Source organism: Uloborus diversus, chromosome 1 (assembly GCF_026930045.1).
Source record: "Uloborus diversus isolate 005 chromosome 1, Udiv.v.3.1, whole genome shotgun sequence".
NCBI lineage: Eukaryota > Metazoa > Arthropoda > Arachnida > Araneae > Uloboridae > Uloborus > Uloborus diversus.
In genome coordinates, this window is record NC_072731.1 from 184,717,915 (window position 1) to 184,744,289 (window position 26,375).

The 26,375-nt window shown below is 33.1% G+C and overlaps 1 protein-coding gene across 1 annotated transcript; it reads left to right on the plus strand.

Annotated features, from left to right (window-relative positions):
• Positions 1–5,960: 5,960 nt before the first annotated feature.
• LOC129234049 (cytochrome P450 4V2-like) lies at positions 5,961–25,995 on the plus strand. The gene is made up of 10 exons (XM_054867952.1): positions 5,961–6,201; positions 8,320–8,405; positions 8,491–8,681; positions 9,660–9,726; positions 11,343–11,469; positions 14,193–14,393; positions 19,294–19,467; positions 19,950–20,016; positions 24,161–24,340; positions 25,781–25,995. Exons 1-10 carry the CDS (start codon positions 6,058–6,060, stop codon positions 25,942–25,944), a joined length of 1,401 nt encoding a protein of 466 aa, XP_054723927.1. The 5' UTR covers positions 5,961–6,057; the 3' UTR covers positions 25,945–25,995.
• Positions 25,996–26,375: the final 380 nt, after the last annotated feature.

Here is a 26,375-nt window from a genome sequence, read left to right on the forward strand (position 1 = left end):
ATTTATTGTTTGAGGATTTGTGAGTTAAACTTTTCGATGCATTAACTTTATGTGTGAGTTTATTAGAGCATTTCTACAAAATATGCGATTTTTAAGTATCGAAATAACTTTGTTTACCTGCGTTAATTAAACAGCATTTAGTTTAAACTTTTATCATACTTCTTTTCGGCTATTTACGGGAATGTGGGGCAAAGTGATATCGTGAAATATTAACATTGCTTTAAGCGCCACCTATCTGATATTATTTTTAATATATAGTAGCACATGTAGTCTATTCCATCCAGGGGAAAAAAAACCCCGTCAAACATTAAATCATATGATAATACAGGCAATTTTCAAAAATTGATACTCATATTGTAATATTTTGTAGTAAGTTAAAAAAATATTTTTTATATTACAAAATGATGAAGTTCTTGTTTTTAACATTTTAATTAATTGAGACCTTCTAATATTCGGTGCAGAGTTTTTTTATTTACTACTAAGCTTATTTCTATATTAAATATTTTGTACAATTAGTCAAGTACATGCGGGGCAAAGTGGATGGAGCAAAGTGAAATAGTTTATTTCGTTTACTCACTGAATCATTTACTAAATCACTTACGTATTCATTTATTCATTAATTCATTTATGTTTCCTGATTTATTAATTCACTTATTTATTTATTTATTCACTTATTTTCTTATTCATTCACTCTTTTACTCACTCATTTATTTTTCTTCATACATCATTAATTAATTTATTTATCAGTTTAAAGTTTTAGAACCTTTTCATTTACTCATTTAAGCTTTTGTTTGCTGATTCATTTGATCAAAAATATTTTTACAATCGAATGAAAAATATTTCAATACAAAAATATTTTACTCTTCATTTTGCTTCATGAAAAAAAAAAGTGAAAAATTTCCACTTTTTTTTGAAGGCGCAAATTTACTGTCAACAATACAAAATACCGTTTCATTGCAAGTTTTATTACAAGATACAATTTTCTTTCTGTATGTGCTGTCATTTTCAACACAAATTTCAAATTTGTTCATTTTGAAAAAGCTTAGTCATTTTAACTATTTTACTTTGCCCCATATTCCCCGACTTTTTTTCATTTGTGCAAAATAATTTAAACTTAATTAATTTAGTTTAACTTATTTATTCATAAATTTGAGAAATTGCAAATGCGCTACAAACTTGGGAGGCTGTTCCTCGACACGTCCGCTATTTTTGGGATAACGCCGCGCCGCTTTCTTCCTATGCCGACTGTGATGAAGTAGCGCATTTGCTTCTGGATTTTGGATACTTATTAACCCCATGTTAATCCACAACCCAAAAGCATAAAAAATGAGAAGCAAAACACGCTATATTCACCGTAGCAGACATAGAAAGAAAGCGACATTTAGCCCGCTTTAACTGTTACAGCTTGGGTTACAAATGCGTGAAAATTGTCCACGAGGAATATTGTGGAAATACATTGTATGGCTGTACCGAGAAAAAAATGCAATTAATTAAAAAAAAAAAAGATGACTATTCTTATGACAATAAATGTGTCATACCGTTACAGGACAGAAAATTTTTCTTTGGTAAGAAAAGAGGGATCGTTTGATGAACGAAAGACGTTAAAGTATATTACGAATGTTAGCTCTACCAATGAAAATGATTCTCAACACTAGCGCACACTCCATGGGACTTTTAGGGGGGAGGAGGCTCGTCCCCCCCCCCAATAATTTCTGTTAGTGAGTCATTTTTCAGAGGGAATGGCGAGTGCTTTTGCTTGAGGAGTACTCTATGGGAAGACAAATATCGTTTTGCTTAACAAGTGTCAATGAGAATTGTGACATTTGAGAAATTTTCAGACCTTGTTGAAACTAATATTAAGGCAAAGACTATTTAATGTACTAAAAGATGTTCTAGTCCGCCTAGACTTATCTTTACAGGATTTAAGAGGATTGCTTTGTGGTGCGTCAAATACGAGGGAGGTTTGTTTTAAATTTACAGCCCCGAACAATGTATGTGAACTGCATAACTCTAGGAAAATAGCTTGGGGTTTGGCATTAGGGTGCAACGCCCTGCCTTTTGTGACTGATGCTCTACCTATAAAATTACACTTTAAAAAAGTCAAATTTCAGGGGAAAGTCCCCAAAGCCCCCTTCCTATAACGTCAACAAAGATACCCTGAAATTAAGTTTTAAGAATTTAAATTTCTCAAATTTTGAGAGGCGAGTACTGAATTGCATCTCTTCCCCTAAGGCCATCAAAGGCGGCCATAATCGCATTTTTAGGACTTCCAATTTTGAATTATTTTATTGATAAGGGGGATTCCAAGCCTCATCCCTTCCTCTAACGTTATGAAATATAGCATATAGAATGATTTTAATTTCAAAAAAATTTCAGGGGAAAGCCTTAGTGCCTCACCTTTCTCTAACATCTCTAAAAGACGGTCTAAAGTTGCATTTTCAGAACTTCAATTTTTAAAAATTTCGGGGAAATGCTCCGAATCTCATTTTTTCGCCTAACGTCCTCAAAGATGGTCAACTGAGTTTTTAGGACTAAGAGTTCAAATTTTCCGGGGCGAAACCCCTAACCCCCTTTTACCTAACCGCTTTAAAGATCTTCTGATATTGTACTTTTGGAAATTCAGTTTCAAAAAAATTTCTGGGGAAATGTCTCTGTACCCTATCCTTGCCAAAGATGGCCTCAAAATGATATTTTTAACATTAAAGTTGCGAGGCATTTACATGGGAAATCACTCAAACCTCCCCTTTCCCTAACATCGCCGAAAATTGTCTGGAATTGTATTTTGGAACTTCTGCTTCGAAAATTCCAAAGGAGAGTTCAGAATCTCATTCCTACCCCTCACATTATCACAAATGGGATAACATTTCAGATTTCAAAAACATCACTTCTAAAAGTTTTCCAGGAGAGAGTGTCTTTTCCTTAATATCATCGAACATGGTATTAAACTGCATTTTTGAAACTACAATTTCGAAAAAGAAGAAAAGAAAATATGTAAACTGGCATGTTAATTGACCTAAAATGTGATCCTTTTGGGAGGGGGTGGCCCCTCAGGATTACATACCCTTTGGACGGACTGTCGAAGACGTTTAGCCTCCCCCATTTATTTTTGCTAGTCTGCGCCCGTGATTCTCAAAGACTATTTTATTTTTTGCGCATTTTACGTATTATGAAAGAATGAATATGAGTGTGAAATGATGTGAAATGAGGAACATAAAAAGCAAAGAATCAGCTGCATGAGGAACTACACTGCTCAAAAAAAATTAGGGGAGCACATGGTTTTAATAAAATTGAGAGAAACATTGTTCCGGAAACTAATTTCCAATAAAGACTCCATGTTTTCAGGAAACATTAGAATAAAACGTAAATTTCAGAAGCAAATCAAAGTTTCTGTCGTCGAAAAGCAGAAAATTTGTATTGATTGGAAAATGCCACGACACCGTAATTTACCGGATTCCATAGCTTGATGTTTTATCGTGGGACTGGAATCCGGGTAAACACAAAGAACTGTAGCAGACGATGTTGGAGAGGAATAATTTCATGTTTGTTTCACTGTTCTAGAGTAGTAAATTTCCCAGTTAAATGTATTCTGCTTCTTTTTTGCTGCATTGCATCTTAATACAGGTGTATACTCCATTTTATGTCTTTGCAAGGCTACCTCACAACGGTTTCTTCACTTTTGTGTGATTGCTCCATTGCTCCCCTAATTGTTTTGAGCAGTGTATTTGGGCTTATGCTTTTAAAATGCTTTTACGCTTCCTAATGTAGAGGGGAATGTGGAAAAAGGGCATTCAAAAGAATTAAGAAAGATGGGAGAGACAATCAATATTTTAAGAACAAGGATACATTCCAAAATATGTGAAAGCTTACAAGACTATTATTTCTATCTAATGTTGTATTTTATTTATTTAATTGTAAAATAAACTTCTTTACAATGATGATATTTTCTCCGAACTATTACCTATTGCATAAAAGAAAGGTCAAAATGTTAAATTTTCCAAGTTAGGGAAGAGGAGCCTTGGGACACTGAACACTTTTTTTGTTTTATATTTTAAGGGGCATATACACACATATGCCTAGTTCTGAGGTGAAGTACTAAGGTTCACTCTAAAAATAGAATACTTTGTTCAAATGGGAAACACACGATTAATGTGCTACTAAAGGTAAAAGTTCAAAAGCGTCCCAAGTACGCGCACCAAACACGAATGAATAGTTGAAAGACGTAGACTGAATCACGAAGCCCTTATGTAACATACCAAGAAATAAAACAAGGTTAAATTTTAGTAACTAACAAAACGTTATTTTTAAATAATTGTGGGAAAAAATTCTCCAAATAGCTCAGTAATAAAGCAATAGTGACATCATTTGCTCGCAAAGCCGCTCGATATCATTACCTTTTCCTGTTGATACAATCTAGGTTTCTGATCGCAAATAAAATTAGGGTAAGTAAAATCCTCAGACTGGGATGCACTTTCATTATCATCCATCTGCCCAATTGAAACCGTAATTTTCCATTGAGGTTTGGAATTGTATTTTCCTTGTTCGATTTGTGTATATGATTTCATGCAGCTGATTTTGTGTTAAAATGTATCTAGCGATGGAACAGCTGGATTTAACAGGAGGCGTTCCTTTAGCATTACTTGTATCAAGTACTTTAGCAGCGTTCTATCTTTGGATCAACAAGTGGAAAACGGCCAAACGATCAGTTCCTTTGCCAGAGTACAAGTTTCATCCGTTTGAATATATTTTCTGGGCTATTTCTTTAAAGAATTCTAAGATTGTTCCCCCACGTTGTCGTAAGTTTATTTTGTCTACCAATTTACAGTTTAATGTGCATTTGATAGTTAAAAATTATTAAGACAAATTATTAGTGACTTTATAATTTAAAAATTACAGTGAAGGTAATTTGTAAAAAATTAGTCTACTCTTAATTACGTACATGAATATTGTAGAAGTATGCCGAAACTTATGCAGGGAAGAACTTAAAATGGCAAAACAGGCAAGACTTTAAAAAGCCGCCGGTTTAATTTGGCACATTACTGTTATTGCTGTCCTTCAAAGAGTACTTTGTTACTGAATTCCTAGAAGGGTTTAATTTCACTTAGCTTCAAATCAAGTTTCTTGTAATAGAAAATGTATAATTGATGCATGGGGCATACTTTACCTAATAGTTTTGTTTAATTTATGAAATAAAGTAGCAAAACAGGTACACTGCAACTCAAATAAGTTGTGGGCAGTAAATTATTGCTAAATATTTCCATTTCAAAGAGTTAACAAAAAATAAATAACTTAATAATCATGAAAAAAATATAACAAAAATGTTTCCTCCGGTTTCTTTTGCTATTAGTTCAAGTTTAGGCTCATAAAACAAAAATAAGACTTTAAAATCCTTATAGATTATAGCTTCAGTACGTGTGAGTGTCACCAAACTCATCCTAAACGACTGGACCGGTTTTGATGAAATTTTGCTTGTGTGATTAAAATGATTATAGTATAGCTTAGAGTGAAAATTTGACCCAATAGTAAATGTATTTTTGATTAATTAATTAAATTAAACATTGAGTGGTTATATCTCCCAAATGATTAATATGTATTTTAGTCTATTGTTGATATAAAAACATCTCCCATTTTCTAATTTGACCATCAAAATATGTTTTTTGATAGTTCTATTAGCACACTCTTTTAAAAGCATTTTATAAAACCCCTCGTTCATAATTTTTACCTAATGTTACTTTCTTCTTCGTTCATGTTTACTAAATTTATTTTACTTATGATCATATTCGTAGATCTTTTGTAACAACTGCTTCATTCTTCATTTTTGTCAGTCACGGGCAATTTCAGTTGTATATCGTTTTTTCTTGCACTGTGAAATGTCAATTGAAGTAGAGTAAAGTACGTGAATAAAATAAAAATGATTTTTTGAACATCAGAAAACGTTCGAAGTTTTGGGAAAATATTATCAAATGACTTTTTTTTTCCTGATAAGTTGCAGGAAGAGATAAAATTATAAACTTGAATAGGCATATATAAAAATATGAAACAATTTGCCCTTTATTGACAATGTTTGTTTTACTGTTCCCTACATTTCTAGGTGCATTTGAGAGAGCCGTCGCCATTAGTAAACAATTCGAAAAAGATGGATTTGTTTTGTTCTGGATTTCTTTTAGGAGACTGCTGTTTGTATATAAAGCAGAAATTGTAAAGGTAGTAATTTTGATATCTCCTTTGACTATAAATGTTTCATATATCATATGAATTAATATTTTAAGGTTAAAAATATATTATTTCTAGAAAAAATATATAGCAAGAGCAAAACTTTTACATTGTTATGACATTTATTTTCTTTTATATAAACTTGTAATTTACTTCTACCCAAACGCAAAACCTGGAAGCCCTAACAGTTAAAGAGTTAATACACGCGATTAGCTTGAATATTTATTTAAGGTTTGAATTAAAAACTGAAACATTGAGATAATTTTTATCTCTTTCTGTCTTTTAATACATTTGTACATGCATAGTTATAGAATACTGAAATCGAAAATATTCTTTCACATGTAAAAATTGAACGTTTTCTTGTAATTTTTGATCTAATTTTGCCAATTTCTTCAGATATGAAAAATGGTTGAATATTTTACGCTGTTTCCAAATTTATATTCTTTGAAAATAACCAAACCAAAACTTGTTCCATTTTTAAAAATGTGTTAAAGCGTTTCAATGTGATTAAAGTGACTTTAAAAAGATCTTTTAAGCGAAAATACTCTGTAAAAATCAGAAAAATATTTTTGGGGATGAGAAGGAGGGAAACTCAACAGAGCCCCTGATAAACAATCTTTTCTTCTCCTTCTAATCTCAATGATGTTCCCTTAAATTTTCTATAATCAACAATGTAATTAACATGTTCATTCACTTTCAAAACAATATGTTTATGAAAACGTCGCCTAATTTTCCATGTTTTTGTTTCTTTTTCTTTATTTTTTTATCCGCCTCATATTAGGGTAATAAATCAAGTCAAAAATGTAATCACGTAATCTTGGAGATTTGTGCCTACAGTGAGAAGCGAAGTCTAACTTTTGTGCGAAGCATGACATAAATTACATTAGTTGCACCACAGTTTTGTACTTTAAACGTTGTTTTGTATTTTTCGTGCCTGCAATACTCCCTTCCCCCCTAATTTTGGGCATAAAGCTATTGCTTTTGGAAAAATAAAACTCGGAACTTATGTGTTATCCTTATCACGAGTGACCTCTGTCCCCTCCTGGTTAACGCTCGCCAACACCCGGAACTGCTGACGTAGTCCCATTAACGTCGCTGCGCGATACTAGCTCGTTGCGCTCGCTCACTGGTCACTAAAGTTTTTAGTCTAGCCCCAATGACCCTTCTCAACTCTTTAATACAGGAATTACAAAGTTGAAGAGTTGATTCTTATCTTAATCAATAAGTCCTGAATAAAAGTACAATGTTACAGCTGATTAATAACTTTAAATGAATGGCTGTTAGCATTTCCCGAGAAACACCACGTGGAGGTGTGTTGTTTCTTCTCATGAGGAATTTTGTTTATGGCAGGTCCCCTTGCCTACTGCTGATTTGAATGATAATTTCAATTCACATTTACGTAACACGAAATCTGCATTACACACCTAAAAACCTCTTTATAGACACAGTTGAAAATGTGAGTTTGTCGCCACAGTCGAAGCAGATTTGAATAAATTCGCGTTAACGCAAAAAGTTGAAGTGCTGCACATAGTTGGAGAAGTATGACACAATTTTTCTCAAAAGTTTGCCCCAAAGATTTTCCGATTGTCACACAGAAAGTTAACCGTACAGTAACTAGATCTAATACTTGACATTTTTAGCTGCCATGATCAATCGATTCGCAAGCGTTTCCATCCAATGAGTTGCAATGAGGGTTTTTTTTTTCAGCGTTCCCGTGCCAGTTTTACATGTAGATAGTATCGTTAAGATATTGAGGCAAGTTCTCATAATTTAGTGCAAGTGTCTCCGTTATTGCAAGAATTAGTTTTTCCCCCATATAAGTCTCTTTACCTTTACTTTTAATTTTATTATTATTTAAATTTTGAATCATTGTAAGTCTGGTTTTATGTTGATTGTCATACATTTTTCGGCGAATCTTACTCATTATCACTGAAATATAAGCAAAAATCTTTCAGAAATTCCTCTTCCTGCTCATTAAAGTCCCATCAAGATAAACCGAAATTGTTTCCTAAATGCAAATTTATGCAATATAATATTTACTTTGTTATTCACAACCAATATTTTAGGAAATCATTGTTTATAGTTACACATGTATCGTGTTTCATTTAGATCTTATTGAATCATCCTGCGGTTCAAGAGAAATCATCGGAATACAACCCACTTAAAAGTTTTGTAGGAGAAGGACTCTTTGTTTTGTAAGTCGAATTATTTAAAAAAAAATCTTCTAAACTAAACAAAGCATAACCAACTTTATACTTATTATCGTTTTTGTGTACTAAGGGACTCTCACAAAGCTCAAAGACATCGAAAAGTTATCACGCCATCATTCCATATGGGTATTCTAAAGAACTACACTATTGTTTTTAACGAACAAGCTATAGAAATGGTAAAACGCTTGAAAAAAGACATACATCAACCTTGGATAGATGTAGAGAGTTACGTCAGATTGTGCACTCATCGAGTAATATGTCGTAAGTATTCCTTTTTTCTTTTTCAAATATAAATAATGCATTTGATATGCGCGTTAAAGGTACAATTTCTCCTTAAAACGGAGTACAAATCTTAGAGACGTCACAAACTGTTGATCATATAGTAACAAATTGTTGATTTCTCGCCGAGTTCGGCAAAAAAAAAAAAGAAAGCGCACTGTGTCGAATTCTGAGCCACCTTGGCAGCATTGGCGATACTTTGTGAGGTTCTCGAGGAGTCCTATGTCAAATAATAAGCGACATTTCTATCGACAACTTTTTTTCTGCATCGGTTTGAAACAAACTATTGAATTTAGATATTTAAAATGTTTCTGTCGTATAATTTCTGTTTTATTTCTAACTGTTCTTGGTTCTCCTTCATTTTCATTTCCACCCAAATGCCATTCACATGATGTATTGTATTATAAGCAAGACCGCATTCAGATAGTGATCATGGAGTAATACCCCCCCCTCCTTAAGCAACTGAACATAACCTAAAAAAAAGCAATTTAGGGATTTATATCGTAACAAATTCGCCCCTGCAGCCTGTTTGGGCCCGAATATAACTTTTAACCCCCCCCCCCACTCCTTCCTAGAATGACCCCATTGAACACCAGAAAATTAGATCTGCGGGTTCATGATTTTTAGAAACATTGTGGATTTTACTTCCCTCGGAAGCACTTCCGCATTAGTGCATTTCCGTACAAGCACTTCCGCATATAAGTCGAAAAACTCACATCATCTCTCATCTCACATCATCTCTCAACATCATCGAAAAACTCACTAATGTCTTCTCAGCAATTAATGTCAAAATTTCTATGAAAAAATAATAATTATTGGTTTTCTTTAGAAAACAAACTGATTGTTGCTGTACAAAAAAGAAATCAATGACCCCATTTTTGATGCTATGTACCTGCAATAAACATTTATTTGTATAACAATGACGCTCTTTAATTTATAATTATTTTTTTTACTGACTAGAAACTGCTATGGGACTACAGGTTGATACAAATGACGATATGAAGGAGTTTGTGAAAGCTATTGACACGTAAGACGTTTTATAAGTTTATATTCATTTCCAACTATACTATAATTTGTACTAATAAAATTGCTTGATTATTTAAAATAATATTAAATGAAGATCAAACAACATCTTTGTACATCTACTAAATGTTAACTGAGAGCAGCTCAAAGAACGGGTTCGTATAGTCATGCCCGTGCGTAAGAAGTCGTTCGTCTTAAATGGAAAAAAAATTTAGTCTTTTTTCCACATCCATAAAAGCATAGTAAACTTAAAGAAAATCATCTGTATCCTGATAAAAATTTGTTGGATTAAAATTTTACATTTTTCTTCATAGCAAAGTTTCCTAATTTGTTTCTTTTGTGCTAGCAGTCATTTTATTTCTATAAAATGGATTAGTATTCAACAATATAATATTAACTGCCCAAACAGGGCCGTTCCATGACAAGCTGGCAGCCCTCCTCTCCCCCATCCAAAAGAAGTTAATAATAAAAGTTTATTTTTAAAATGTGGGAGCATCCGCTTTTTAACAGCTTAGTCTGATTTTCAAAGTTTTTTTTTCTTTCATATTTTTTAGGCATAAAAAGGGAGAGAAAATTTCAGGTTAATCTATGGGTTCGCTTGGAGCTAAATTCATCACAGGCGACAAGAAATGATTCTAATAATAGTTTTAATGCGTTAACATCTTGTAAAAGCCCCCCCCCTCCTTTTTTAAGGGAGTAACATTAAAACAAAAATAGTTAGGTAGTTAAAATCAACCACAAAAAGCGCCCTGTCATGTCTGATCGCCAGCGACGAAAATCCATTCATCCTCCTTCGAATGGTTCTGTGCCCAAATGGGGGTCTAGATGGCAAATAGAATACTTAGTAATTGCTTTTTTATTAAGTGTAGCAAAGATATGTAATCCATGTAATTGAAAAAAAAAGCCCTTCTATAATTGGACAAAAAAAAAGGGAGTGGAAAAAGTGAGCAAAATGTTATTTCCTGCTCTTCTTATGTACTGATGTACAGCTTTAAATGTTAATATTGAACGAACAAATGGCAGATATGACGCAACATTTTATTTTAATGAATAAATTCTAATACGTCAGCTATTTTGTGGAAGGGAGTTCAACTGAAATAATAACTTTGAAATAGAAATAAAGAACGCCGATCACATCAAAGAGTGAAAATCCCGATCATGAAAAAGTGAATGAAGAAATGAACACAAAATTTATTACATGAAATAAATTTGAGACGTTAAAGACACGCGGGGCATTCCACGGTATTTTTGACATTTATGTAGAGTCCGTAACGTGACCTTTTTTGCCATAACTTTTTAATTTACTGTTTGATTAGCATATTATTTTATTTTGATTTTCTCCTACCAACACATCAGCTCAAATTAAAATAATTTGCAAATCAAACGGTAAATTAAAAAGTTATGGCAAAAAACGCTCACGTTACGGACTCTACATAATGTCGAAAATACCGTGGAATGCCCCACGCGTCTTTTAATCGAAGAAAAACTTCTGATTTTCTAATCTTATAAGTACGTGCCGATATGAATTGGAAAAACAACGATTCATTGACTTTTATGTATGGATACAACGAGACATGTATTTATTCGTTGAGATGCTTATTTTTATGCATTGATTTCCAGGAATCTGCACATCGTTGCACACAGGATATTCAGACCCTGGACCCAGTGGGATGCAATTTATCAATTTTTCCCCACCGGGAGAAAAATGAAGAAAGCTATTGCTACTACTCATCAAATAATTAATAAGGTATGTTAAAAAGTTAAATGTAACGAGCATTTTACTTAGAGAGTAGTAAAAAAAGTTTTTTTTTGAAAACAGAATAGATCCGCCAACAGCACACTTGCTACAACTACAACACTCTCAAAACAACAACTTCAAAAATGACGAAAATGTACTCAAATTTGAATATAACGCGAGTCAAAATGGCTCCGACTATGTGGTATTCAAATTTGAAACATACTTAAATCAACATGTGCTCATTTTTGAGTATGTAATAATTTCAAAACTGATTATTAACCGAGTTATGTACTCATTTTTGAGTATGAAATGATTCAGCACACTATTTGAAAACATGGGTACTCATATTTGAAACATAAGGTTTCAAGAAATTTGAAAGCATGGATATACTGATTTTTGAAAACTTCGTTTTTATCAGTGAACACTTCACCTTTCTTAAGAAGAATAAAAAGATTTCCCGATCAGAAAAAGAACAAAAATTAGCAAACGAAATGATGTTACTTCACTAAGGAAAAAAAAGTTTTCAAAAATGAGTACGTTCATGCTTTCAAATTTTCTTGAAACCTTTTGTTTCAAATATGAGTACTCATGTTTTCAAATAGTGTGCTGAATTATTTCATGCTCAAAAATGATTACATAATACTCAGTTTTAAAATAATTACATATTCAAAAATGAGCACAAATATTTAAAAAATGAGCACACATGTTGATTTGAGTATTTGAAGAGTACAGTAAAACCTGTGAAGTTGACTACCTAAGTTGATCGCTTTTTTCAGGCACGGAATTAGCCCTTATCATATAAATCAACCTCTGTAAGTTGACCACCTGTTTAAGTTGACCACTAAAGTAGTGCACCGCAGGTGGTCAACTTACATAGTTTTCACTGTATTTGAATGTTTCAAATTTGAATACTACGTAGTCGGATACATTTTGACTCACGGTATGTTCAACTTTGAGTACATTTTCGTCATTTTTGAAATTATTGTTTTCTGAGTATTCCTGCAGGATAACTGTGACAATATCTTTTTAAAAAATTCTATGGAAAATATATACAGTGCACTGATGAAGAATATTCGAAATTTTAAAACAGCCGTTTTTATTCGAAAGTTTTTACGGAACATTATAAAGCTAAAATAAATAAATATCTTTGTGGCGAAAAGTAAAGTAAGAAATAACTACGTCAAAAAAGCACAAATTACAGATTACTGCAGACACGTGTTTCGGCGTTACAAGCAGGGCTGTGGAGTCGGAGTCGGAGTCGGACTGATTTTGGGGTAATGGATTTGGAAGCATGCTGACTCCGACTCTGACTCCGGGCTTCTTTTTTTCTTTCCTTTTCACTGACTTTCCTTGCATTTTTTAAAAACTGATTACCAGTTGGTTCGATTACATGTATAAAAGGATACTAATGAGAAAATAACTCCCATTATGGCAATCAGCTAGCTTGAGTGCTTACCGAACTTTCAGTAGCCGTCCCCTGGTTTGCTTGCTTTTTAACTTAACTAATGGCAACTGTCAGCAAACGGTTTGGTTGCCTAACGTTTTCAAGTAATCACTTTCAAATAAAAATATAGTGTTTTGTTCGATCTCAGTTATAAAATAGTAAAAGAAACGTAACAAATTAGTAAGTCGAGGCCCGTAGCTAATTTTGAAACCTTCAAGGGTGATCGGCAAATTCAAAGAACTTCTGGCGCGAAAGCACGAATTCAAAATATTCGATAAAATAATCTTATGTTTTTTTCTTTATTAAGACTATTTCTATAAGCTTGGTTCTCACTAAAAAGTAAAAAAATTTTTTTTTTGCATTTTTGTCATCTATTCTACGTTAGCTTTATTGTACAAGTTTGTTTATTTTGTTTCCGCTAGAAGAAGGCGCAAAAAATACGTCTGATTCCAAGGTTCCCCTAGGGTTAATAATGAATCCGACACACATTTCTTCAAATATCTCGAAAACTCATTTCTGGGGCATTCCACGGTATTTTTGACATTATGTAGAGTCCGTAACGTGACCTTTTTTTGCCATAACTTTTTAATTTACCGTTTGATTTGCAAATTATTTTAATTTGAGCTGGTGTGTTGGTAGTAAAAGATCAAAATAAAATAATATGCTAATCAAACAGTAAAATAAAAAGTTATGGCAAAAAAGGTCACGTTACGGACTCTACATAAATGTCAAAAATACCGTGGAATGCCCCTTCTACAGATACTGCCGTTTACCTGCAAACGGCAGATTTGTCCCTATAATAGGTATTATAAAAAGGGATCTAGAAAAAAACTGCGAATTCACACAAACGAAAAAATAAATAAGAACGAAATGCAATTTTGTCTCGCTGTTCTTCTAAGTTTGAACCTAAGTTTATCTGGAAAAATATGAATGATTGGTTATGAGCTATTGCCTAAATTTCATGGCAAGGTACTTACTCCTTTCCTACAATAGATGTAAAAAAAAAAAATCGTAGATGCTGCTTTTTATTTTCCCCCGGCAGAAAAACTCTATAAATAAATGGATCCTAGAATATGGAAATCCTTTTACAAATAGCTTTAAAAATGAAATATATATATATATATATATATATATATATATATATAAAAGTAAGTAAGTAAGTAAGTAAGTAAGTAATTGAGGTATTAAAAATGATACTCAAATCGAAAAATGAAATTAATATGCGTGTTTAATATTTATAATTATATTAAGTTATGAAACTGCAACTTTTGATTTTTTTCCTTTATAGATTATTTTAGACAGCAAAGAAATCCTTCTTTCAAACGATGAACTCTCGAAAAGCGAAACTTCTGAAGAGGAAGATAATGCTGATAGTAGACTTTACACTCGTAAAAAAACATTCATACAATTATTATTGGAAACTCACCTAAAAGATCCTTCATTCACGATAAATGATATAAGAGATGAAGTTCTTTCTTTTGTAGGAGCGGTAAGTTACTTAAACATAAGAAATCTTATTTGCATCAGTTTTCTTTCTTCCTCTTTATGACTACTAACGAAAATAAAATATTTCATATCATTGGAGTAATTTCGCCTTCTTGATTTGTGTATTTTAAAATGCACAACAGGTTTTAAGTTGAGGCTGATTTGTATGATATAGATAGCTCTCTACTATGTTGAGTTATTCACATTATTTCTTGCAAATATATCGTAATCTCAAAGATTCTTTCCTCAATGATGTTTATCATAGATTGTTATTTTCAAGGAAAACAAAAAACTCAATAACAATTTTTTCCCATAAAATAACTGAAGAAGAGTGATGATTAAATTTCAAGATGGAAATTATTTTATTTTACTTATTTATTTTTGTTATTATTATTATTACTTCCTTTTACGAAGCAAAGGAAGTAGTTGGCTCTCTGTTTAACGACTTTCAAGGGATCATAAAAAATCGTCCTTAAGTAGAACGCGTCCTTAAATAGAATGTTTTTAAAACTAGAGCAAAGCATCCGGGATCGCAAAAAACCGTCTTTTTAATGGAGAAAATAGTTAAATAGAGCGTCGTTAAACAGAGAGCCAACTATTGTATTCGCGAAAAAATTTTCTCCCAAAAATCGGCCATAATTTCCATTTTACTAGCCAACAAATAAATATTGATTTTTTTTTCAACTCGACTACGCGTGGTTATATGCCTAAGAACGTATAGATGCCCGAAATGTCCATTTTAACGATTCCCGAATTAATTACAACCAGTATGGAGTAAGTCCAGTTTTCTCGTGACGTCCGTATGTACGTATGTATGTGCGTATGTGCGTATGTATCTCGCATAACTCAAAAACGGTATGTCTTAGAAAGTTGAAATTTGGGATGCAGACTCCTAGTGGAGTCTAGTTGTGCACCTCCCCTTTTGGTTGTACAGTCGGATCCCGACTCACTCGAGGAATGCGTTTCAAAGCTCGTCGCGTAAGTCGAAATTTCGCGTTGTGGAAAAGTGTTGTGTATATAATTTTTTTTACCATACCTAATCATTTTATACATTTTAAAACACCTTTTAAACTGTTTTAGACCATTTTGTAACTATATAAAACCGTTTCGTGCATAAAGATCTGAATTTTTAACGTATTTTTTAATAAGCTGCATTATTCAACATAAAATACTGTTACGATGCACAAAACCGCAATGATCATGGGAAGGGGAGAAATAAAAATAAAACAGTACGATACGTACAGTATGTAGTAATGATAAAGCATTGCACTGTAAGAATACTGTACAGTAGATACAATAAGTGACATTTATAACTTAAAAAATGAAGATTATGATTTATGCTGCGCAGTCTGATCGTCATTCTAATATATTTTTAAATACAGTAGCTTCGCATTTACTTTTATAACATTTACATCTATGGTGACACTCCTCTATCAGGGTCTCTATAATTTACAATACAAGAGCAGATTCCAATTTCATATTGTTTGCATTTTGCTTAATCACTTCTCTGCGAGCTTCATATTAAAATGTAACTGGATTGGATTTTACGGAATTGCCTTCTCTCAACTTTTAATTAATTACGTATGAAAGATTCATTCATACCTAATTTTCGTGCTACTTTCGACCCACTTTCTAGTTGTTCAAGCGTATCAAAAAATCTTTATCTTTTCTTAAACTGTCAAACTTTCGATTTTTGTTTCCATCTTCAAACTTTAGGTGAAACAGCGTGTCTAGGCTCTACAATATTTCATCACCTTTCATATTTAGAATTAATAAACGAGAAATGAGGACAGGTGATACCCTAATAAAGCTACATTTAGAGTGTGGTGTGTTTGAACTTGCGCGGTTAGTGATGCTGAAAGGATGAAAGTACGATTCGCGAAGTCAATGTTTAGTAGTAAATAACAAAGGCGAAACTTAGCATCACGATTCCTTTCCAAATATTTTCGCGTTGAGAGCGAGAAATTTGCTTTAGCTCTAAAATTCGTTGCTCCTGAAAAACTCGCGTTATAGCCATTTCGCGTAAGTCGGATCGTGTTGTAGCGGGAGTTGACTGTATTCGGATGTTCCAAAGGGGGTCTTTTACACCTTTTTTGGGGGAAATCATTGTAAATGAAAGTGTTAATGATCGCCAAAATCCGAAGTCAGGCTTTGTCTGTGATGGAATCAGCACAAGCGACAAAAAATCTCTGGTTTTTAGTAGACGTGGGCCATAAAATGAATAAAAAAATATACCAGAAGGACATTTTAGAAGCTGTTGTACTTCTGTGGATCTAAAAGCACTTCAGCACAGCAATGTAGAGTGGACATTTCAATTTGACTCCACACCAGTTTATACGGCTAAAAAGACAAGAGTGGTGCAAGGCGCATTGTTTTCGGCATGATATCATTTTTAGAATGGACGCTTTTCTCTCTTGACCTCAATCCCATTTAATACACTGTATGGCCTGTTTTAGAGTCATAGGTCTCCCCTAAACTACACATAAGCTTCGACTGTCTAAACGAATTGCTTTATTGGGAATAGGATTGATTAAAAGACGCGGTCCTTGAATGAAAATTTGAATAAGCAGTTGCACCCGTGTACTACTGCAAAAGACGGCCAGTTTGAAACCAATTAATTTATTAATTGCTAAAGGTCTTCTCTTATTATTATTATTTTTTGTGTTTTGTTAATTTATTTATTTTTAATAAAGTTACATGGAAAATTGCTTGTCCGGGTTTTTTTGCTGCAACCTGTACTTTTGGTTCTTACAGTAGAAACAGTTCTGTGATTAAAGTGCAATTGTGTGCTTGTTTGTTTTATGATGAAGGAAAAAATATATATTCTTCACTAAAGATATTGGCTTAGTTTTCTTTGCAAAAAGTATTGAAAGTTTCTTGATCTATATGCAAATCATATTATCATATAGCAACTTGCATTATCAAAGTTAGAGTGTATTTTAACATACAAGGAGGGGATGGGGGTGGGGTGGGGGGGGAGTTAATTGCATCAGAATTTAAGTATAAGAAATTTCTAATCACCTTTTGCTGACAATTTCAATTAGAACTTCCTGAAAAGTTGAAAAAATTCATTTTTTTTTTTCAATTTTTCCGGAGTGGAAATTAACCGTTTCGAAAAAAAAAAGTTTTTTTTCCGAAATTCTCCGTTTTTTCTCCGATTGTTTTCATTTCTACCACTGGCTCAAGTTAGTATTTCTCTTCAACACTAGAAACATTTTCGCTACTTTTACTTATGAATAAAAAAAAAAATCATCTGTTGTAATTAAAATTCCGTCATCAACTGTAACAAAATGAATAAAATTTGTGTTTGATTAAATATTCATTTTCATTTTTAAAAAAAGCTCCATTCAATTTCTTAGATTTAAGTCAGAGATTTATTAGATTCACTTCGTGCAGACGCCTTTCTTTTTATTCATGCTATTTGGGAGGAAAAACAACTTCAACTCTTGGAGTTACATTCGCAAGGAAAAATCTAACGATGGTTATGAAACAAAATTCGGATAATCGAATATATCGATACAACGGATTTCGGTTTAGAGAAAATAATTAATATCAATTCTCCATTCAGTTAGATGGGAATAAAGGTTCGCTTCGACTTGTCGAAGTTCACGGCTCATCGAGAATCAATTTACCGAAGTTTCACTATTCTATGTCTTACTAGTCGCAAATGTGTTAAGAGCAAAAAAGCTTTACTTAGGGGAGGGTGGCCTAAAGCGGGTAGATCGCCCAAAACGGGCAGGTCTTACTATGCCCCCCCTCCCCCCCATGTAGCGGCGATGCATACATATGTCGTGTTTACATGAACACCCCCGATTTTTTTTTAGTCCAAGCGAAGCAGCAGTTAAACGAAATTGCTCGACCAGGTTCCCAATAAAAAAAATCATACATTTCTAAAAGAAAAATGAAGTTTTGTAACTTGTGATTAGTTGAAGACCAGTTTATTTTTTTGATTGTCTGTAATATTACGTTATTCTGACACCATCCACCTACAAACTGCGAGAGTCATTTTGTATGTTTCATTTTTAAATTTAAGGTTATAATTATTGAAATAAAAAATGTGCCTTTGGGCAAAGAGGGTATAGGGTTTATTTATTTATTTATCTATATTTTCTTGACTCGTGTGCTGACTTAGCTTTTCTGTTTCAATGGGATAAGTATAACTTTAAAAAGTTATTTTTAGGATGGCAATTGATTCGTCTATTAATTTAATCAGTTATTTCTTTATGATTTATAAACAAATGTGTTGACTTTAAATTGGATAAGTATAACTTATATATATATATATATATATATATATATATATATATATATATATATATATATATATATATATATATATATATATATATATATATATATATATATATATATATATATATATATATATTATAATGGCTGGTAGCTAGTCAATTATTTTAATCATTTATAACTTCATATTTGATTGGCAAATGTACCAAACCACAATTAGTTAGGCTTGCCCACTTTGGGCTCCATAGGGAATAGCGGGTTTTTCAAATGTTTGTAAAAATTAATAATAAATAAATATTAAGTTTAAAATAATACAAAAATCACTTTTTATTTTGTTGTTCAAGAACCCTGCTAGGAAATAGAACCAAAATTGCTGCGATAAAAATACAAAAACTAGTTTTTGCGCGTTCTTCGAAAGCCTGCCCGCTTTGGGCCACCCTCTCCTCTGTACTAAACTCAACTTCAAGTATTTTATTTGGTGGCAAGTAGACAATGCCGACTGATAAATGCCATTAACTTATGGAATGTTTTGTGATAGCTGCGAATTTCTTTAAACTAGTAAAGAAAACGGAAATCTATCACTTAGCTTTTTTTTTTTTTTTTTTGCACATTATTGATTTTAAAAAATATATTTGAATGATGGTACCTGATTTCAGGGTGCAGAAACTTTAACTATTACAGTTAATGTCATTTTGATGATGCTGGGTTTGTATCAAGATGTACAACGGATAGCAATGGAAGAGGTTGATGGCATATTTGAAAATGGCAATAAGAGATTTGTGACAGCCGAAGATGTTTCCGAAATGAAATATTTGGATTGCGTAATCAAGGTAAATTTTTAAATACTTGTTTTAAAAACTCTAAAAATTAAATTGGCACTTGACACATATTCTGAATAAAGATTGTTTAACTATTAAATATCTCCCAATTACTTTAATGGCTTGGAGATACACTTTTTTATATTTCTTTCCACATTTCAGTTATTTGATGCGAAAGAACATGTTCTTTTTTTCAACACAATCAGTTGTACATTTATTTGAAGTATTTCTCATATTCAAACTTAAAAAGCACAAAACGTTTTTAATATTAGCTGTAAAAATTCTATGTCTAAGGCATGTAATGACTGCTAATGATTATAATTATACATTTTATTTTTTATTTTTTTCAATAACTGAAATTTTAGTAATATTACAAATGCAACGGACAGTTTTGCTTTAAATAGCAAAGTATACATCATAAAAAAATCTAACAAAAGTATTTTTTAAACGATGTTCTTATTCAATGTTATTGAAATCTTTTTATGTTTCTATAGGAGTGTTTACGTCTTTATCCCTCAGCTCCTATTGTTGCTAGAGAAATAAGCGAAGACATTCATTTTGGTAAGACACTGTTTAAGTTTTTATTTTTACTTCCTTTTACACAATAAAGAAAGTAATTTATTCGCAAAAAAAATTTTCACTCAAATATTGGCCTAAATTTCCATTTTATTCACTCCCGAGTGGCAAGTTTTCGATCGCCAAGTTTTGTTGTCAACTTGGCGATATGTCCCTATGTTAAAGACAAATGTGGCGGCGAAAAAAATATATTTCGAATCCGGTTTCAATTTGGCGCTGTTGGCGATATTTAGAGAGTTATTGCCGACATTGGAAAAATTAATCCCTGTAAAACGCCTTTTTGCTTCGGTTCGTGGCAAACTAGAGGTGAAAATATTGGAAGTATTTTCTTGCTTACTCCAAGGCATTATTATAATTAAATAGGCGTAAAAGGAAGTGATGTGGTGCACACACATCAGCTCGATTGGAACATGATTTCAGAAAACTGTACTCTTCGTTAAACAAAGCAAGTCAGTATTTAAGCAGAAAAGACGACAACTGATCAAAATGTGGTAAAAAATTTTCATTTTGAATACTGATCTGCTTATGATGTGTGAAATTATACCCCATTAAAGGACCACCTTTGGATCCCGAAAAGAGCATTACGGGCAGTTAATTGGAAAAGCACTTCTTTCGAACATGTCCCAGCGGTTCGAATCTAGTTTTAAGCTGCAGGTCTCACAACAGTGAGATCGGCCCTTGGTATCAAATATAAGTGCGCAAGGTGGGACGCAAAAGACCGAAGGTGAGCTCAGACACACTAAATATGCGCATTGCTTACTTTTAACGGAAGAAACGGATGTGCTTTTGACGCAGTTTATTGAACGGGAATAAATGTATGGGAACTAAATATATTTCTTAAAAATAAACAAATGAACCCGTGTTTCTTTAAAAATTAAAAGCGCCATCCCTTATACATATTCAACGATGTTAAATTTAACGAATTATATGATGACGTACGTGAAAATTTACAAACAACCCACATGGGTTAACATTCAATTTTGGTGTATACAGAAGAAAAGAGTAAAATGTACAAGTTTAGTAAACCTGAAAAAATGCGGTTTTTTAACCAGAACAAATCTCAATTTCTGTGCATGAAGAAATAGGACATCCCCTAAACTTAAGCACTAGCGTATATTTTGCCACGGCATGATAATTTGATAATATGTTTTGGTAATGTTTAACATGCAGGAAAAGGCTATATTGTGACAAGGCTGAACTCGATCCGGTAACTTAACTGTTTTACTGGTAAGACTGGGTCATTTCAAGGAAATGAAGAAAAGAAAAAAAGGCAAACAATGAACGCTACCTACTGGAATTTAGGGTTAATCCAGTGGAGTTAGGGTTACAATTTCAATTATCAAAATATCACCAAACAGGCAATGGCTTCCTTCAAAAGTAGATGCAATTTTCACCCATCATACCTTGACGGGCGACTTTCTAGTACGAAAATAATTTTTAAACGATAAAAGAGGAATGAATAATGTATTACAAGTCAATATCGTCTTAATTTATTACTTACTAGTGGTACCCGCACTGCTTTGCTCGTAGTAGAAAATTAAAAGGTCATTTGGTTCGCCTGTATATTTACAAATAGTGGATGTTGAATTTCTTGCCAATATGCTATGTTAATTTGCTCGCCCATGTTATGGTAATTTGCTCGTCCACATTATGATAATTTGCTCGTCCATGTTATGATAATTTACTCGTTTATGTTATGATCATTTGCTCGGCAAAATGTTCTTAAAATTGGAAAAGAAAAAGAAAAAAAATCAAATTTTTGAAATATCGCTTCGAGGTGCTCACCCCATGCTACGAAACAGTGGATGGTGGCTCAAAGCGAGTACGTCGCCCAATACGAGTAAGCCTTCGTATGCTCCCCCCCCCATGGTGTGTAAGCGGCGATGTACACTTATGTCGGGTTTACATGAACACCTCCGAGTTTTAATCAGTCCCAGCGAAGTAGCAGTGAAGCGGCATGGTGCAACCAGGCTTAAATTTAAAAAAAAAATGAAGTTTTGTAACTTGTGATTAGTCGAAGACCAGCATATTTTTTTGATTGTCAATAATATTACGTTATTCTGACACCATCCACCTACAAACTACGATAGTCATTTCGCTTGCTTCATTTTTTAATTTAAGGTTCTTATTATTGAAATAAGAAACGTGCCTTCGGGCGAAGCGGGTATAAGGTTTAATCATTAATTTATTTATAATTTCTTGACTCGTGTGCTGACTTAGATTTTTTAATTCAATAGGATAAGTATAACTTTAAAAAGTTATTTTTTAGGAAGACAATTAATTAGTCTATTAATTTAATCAGTTCTTTATGTTTTTTAAACAAATGTTCAGACTTTAATTTGGATAAGTACAACTGTTTTACATATTTTTTATAATAGCAGGTAGCTAGTCAACTATTTTAGTCATTTATAACTTCATATTTGATTGGCAAATGTACCAAATCACGATTAGTTAAGCTTACCCGTTTTGGGCTCCCTGGCAGCGCAAAGCGGAGTTTTTTTTTAAATGTTTGTAAAGCTTGATAATAAATAAATATTGGGTTTGAAATAATGCAAAAATAAATTTTTATTTTGTAGTTAAAGAACCCTGCTAGAAAAATAAAACCGAAATTGTTGCGATAAAAGTCCAAAAAGTACAATTTTTGAGCGTTCTTCGAAAATTCACCCGATTTGGGCCACCCTCCCCTAATTCTGTGCCAAATTTCATGAAAATCGGTCGAACGGTCTAGGCGCTATGCGCGTAATAGAGATCCAGACATCCAGACTTTCAGCTTGATTATTAGTAAAGCATTTAAAGCTCTTTGAGCATTTAAAAATTACTACGTGCAACTGTTCTTGACTCTTAAAATATTTTTAATTCAACAAAATTTTTTTATTCATCTTTTAACAAAATATTCTTTCATTTTCTTTGGAAATGGCTAAAAAAACCCAAAAATAAAAAGAGAGCTTACAAGAAATTCTAAATACATCAGTTATTTTGGCGTCCGTAGTTGGGGAAAACCTAACCTGGCAGCGTTGCAATACTGTGATTAGGATCTACGTAGCCTTCACAATGCTGACATTAGGTTTGCTCCAACTATAGTTTAATTTGAGTAGCATGTGTCGCAGTGGTTTAAAAGCCAATGAAACTTATCTGCACCAGTTTGTACTTTTTTATATTTTTAACCCCCGACACACACAAAGGAAGGGGGTTATAAATTTGATGTATCTGTGTCTGTGTATCTATCTGTGCATGGCCCGACCTAATACTTATTAAGCGTAGCGGAAAGTCAGTGGGACCATGATCTGTGGCCAGAGGCGTGCGCAGAGCTTCAGTAATGGGGGTACCACTGCATCAAAGCCCGTCATTTAAAGGAAGTCGGGAGAGGACAATTACCACTCAACTGCTCCCCTCCCGCAATTACGCTACTGCATCTCAAATTATTGTTTTCCGTTCTTTTTGCTTTTTCTTCATTTTTATTAATTTGTTTCCTTTTCTTCTTTTGAGATAATGGGGGCACCACGGGACCCCTGGTGACCCCCCTGCGCACGCCTATGTCTGTGGCACTCTAGCGCCTAAACGGATGGACCGACTTTGAATTTTTTTTTCTGTTCGAAAGGAAAGTTGATCGAGAGTGTTCTCAGCTAGGTTGCGTCTTCGAATGACATTAATTAACGAAGATATTCATTAAAAACCTCTAAAGGGTTTTTCGCGATTTTTACAGTGAAAACACATTTAAAAATTCAAAAATTTAGTACCAAAATGAAGAGTAATTTTTTTTTTTTTTTTTTTGCATCTGATGAAATGTGTTTGGAACTTCCATGTTACATAGAATTCGAAGTATAACGTTTTTTAAAAGTAGATTTTAAATACGGCCAAGCCTTTATTCACGCAATTAGTAACCAAATTCGTTGTTGGCCGACAAGGAAAGTGAACGCAAGGATTTAAAATTTTTACCTGTTGCCAGTTTCTATTTGTTAACAAATAAAATACTTGAAATTGATTTTTAATATTGTAAGGCTTTTTTAAGGATTTTCAGTTTTCCCTCTTAAGACTACATTTGCGACCCAGTTGGAGGTTTTTAAATTTTTTAATTTTAGCTTCTTGTTATTTTTTGTATGAATAATATAAGTCTTCTTTTCTGTTTCAGGTAAATATGTCATACCAAAAAATACAGGTCTGCTCGTAAACATTCATTTGTTGCACAGAGATCCCGAGTATTTCCCAAACCCGGAAAAGTTTGATCCAACAAGGTTTTTCCCGGAAAATATTCACGCACGCCATCCTTATGCTTACATGCCATTTTCCGCTGGTGCCAGAAATTGCATAGGTGAGAATTCAATCCAAATTATAAAGAACTTGCTCAATGTCATGACTATAAATATTCGATATCAAAAGATGCATATCTTGCATGTCCATTTTTTTCGTTTTTTAAAATGAACTGTAACGACTTAAAACTGAACCATCATTACTAAAGAAATTCAGTAGAATGAAACTGTTTTGTACTTATTTAACATGTGTTATTCAAAATGAACACAATATTTGATATAGTATGTCAGGGCTTCCCAAACTGAGGTCCGCGGAACAATTGGGGCTCCACCGAGCCTTAGGGGCAATTAGTTAATTACGGAAGATTGAATTTGGCAATTTTTGCCCCCCCCCCATCAACATTTTTTTTTTGTATATGTTGCTATACTAGTTAAAAAAATATTGTGCCATACGTACAGCAATTCTTTTATTACACTTTACACTATTCATTTTTTGCAAAACAAATAAAAAACTGCTCATTCTAATACTTTTTACCTTCTAGACACATTACCGTCTCCGCCAAACCACTTGAAGGTGCGATTTCTAATGTAAAATATTGACTTGGAAAAATATTACGTAAGAATGGGTTTGACCCTCCTCCCCCCCCCCCAAGTAAAGGAAAGTAGAGTTTTTTCCAAACCCCTTCCCCGTCGGGACCCTTACGTAATTAATAAATGGTCCCTTAGTAAGGGGTTTACGGCAAACTTCGGGAAAAAAAAGTTTGAAAAACATTAAATGATACTTAAATTTTGCATTTGAAAACTAGAATTTTTGCCTTCGAAGTAGTAAGGAGTTGTCTTTTGAGCCTTATTCTTCGCATAGGTGGTCTAACCGTCTTCTGCTTCGACAAAACCGTACAGTCTGTCGTCATATAAATATGAATGTTTGATAGATATAACTTCAAATTGCACATGGAAATCTATTTTCCAGAATGCTTACCTTGAGGGTCCGACAAGTCCGATTAAAAAGAAATACCTTTTTGCATTTTTTTACATTGCATTATCTTAGTTTCCAGTAAATGAATATGATTTTTCCTCGATGTGAATCGGGGTCGTCCACGTCTTAGGGGGTCGTCCACGAATAATATCAAGTTTTGAGGGGGGAAGGGGAGGGATGGTGGGGCGGGGTTGATCCATGAAGTTGGGACAGTTTGTGACAAGGATGACTGAACGGGTAACAAGAGGTGTGACCTCACACATTTTTTCTATAACAATACGCTTGTGGAAAACAAAGTCACAAGTGACAAGGGGAGGGGAAAAGGTGAAGTGTGATGCATTGTGGCACATGGTGGATGGGGTCAAATCTGATGAAAAAAAATGACATCATTTATAGACAGCCCCCTAAACAAAGGATGAAAATATGACATTGGTAAACAGTCAAACTGTCGTATATCTATCTTGTGCAGAATGCTATATATGTTTATTCTTTTCTCAAACAAGAATCTTATTTTCTTCTTTTTCAGGTCAGAAATTTGCAGTAATACAAATGAAAGTCATTCTTTCCCATGTGCTAAGAAACTTTAAGATTCAATCTCTAGATCACAGAGATACACTAAATTTTTCGTTTCAGATTTCAATAAAAAACGTGAAGCCAATTCGACTGAAACTAACCCCTAGATATAGTTAATGCTAAAATTGATAATTTATTAAATACATGTTTCGCCATTCATTTTTTCATTCATTTAGGTTACAAATAAATTATATCTTGTAAATATTATAAATAAAATTTTTATTTCAAATATTTATTTGTGGAGTGTTGTCTTTTTTTTTAAATTCATATGTATAGCAGAAACATTCCGTTAACAAGAAACACGCTACAGTGATTCCTGTCAACTATGAGAAACTATTAATCTACTTATAGAAGAAAGGACTATGAGTTCCCAACCAATAATTGGCAGATTTGTCTTGTACTGTCAATATCAAGTTTGTAATCTTTTTTGAGGAACAATATTTGAATTCTCAAAACAACATCTTTCATTAACACACACAGACACACATCCCCACCGCATTTTTTCCAAACATAAGTTTTATCTATGTTTGGAAAAAAATGTTCAAAAA

Excerpts from the sequence above, each read along its gene's own strand:
- LOC129234049 (XM_054867952.1), top strand. The coding sequence starts at position 6,058 with ATGTTTGTTTTACTGTTCCCTACATTTCTAGGTGCATTTGAGAGAGCC. Across the intron at positions 19,468-19,949 it reads ATTTGGATTGCGTAATCAAG|GAGTGTTTACGTCTTTATCC; the intron begins GTAAATTTTTAA and ends ATGTTTCTATAG. Across the intron at positions 24,341-25,780 it reads TGGTGCCAGAAATTGCATAG|GTCAGAAATTTGCAGTAATA; the intron begins GTGAGAATTCAA and ends CTTCTTTTTCAG.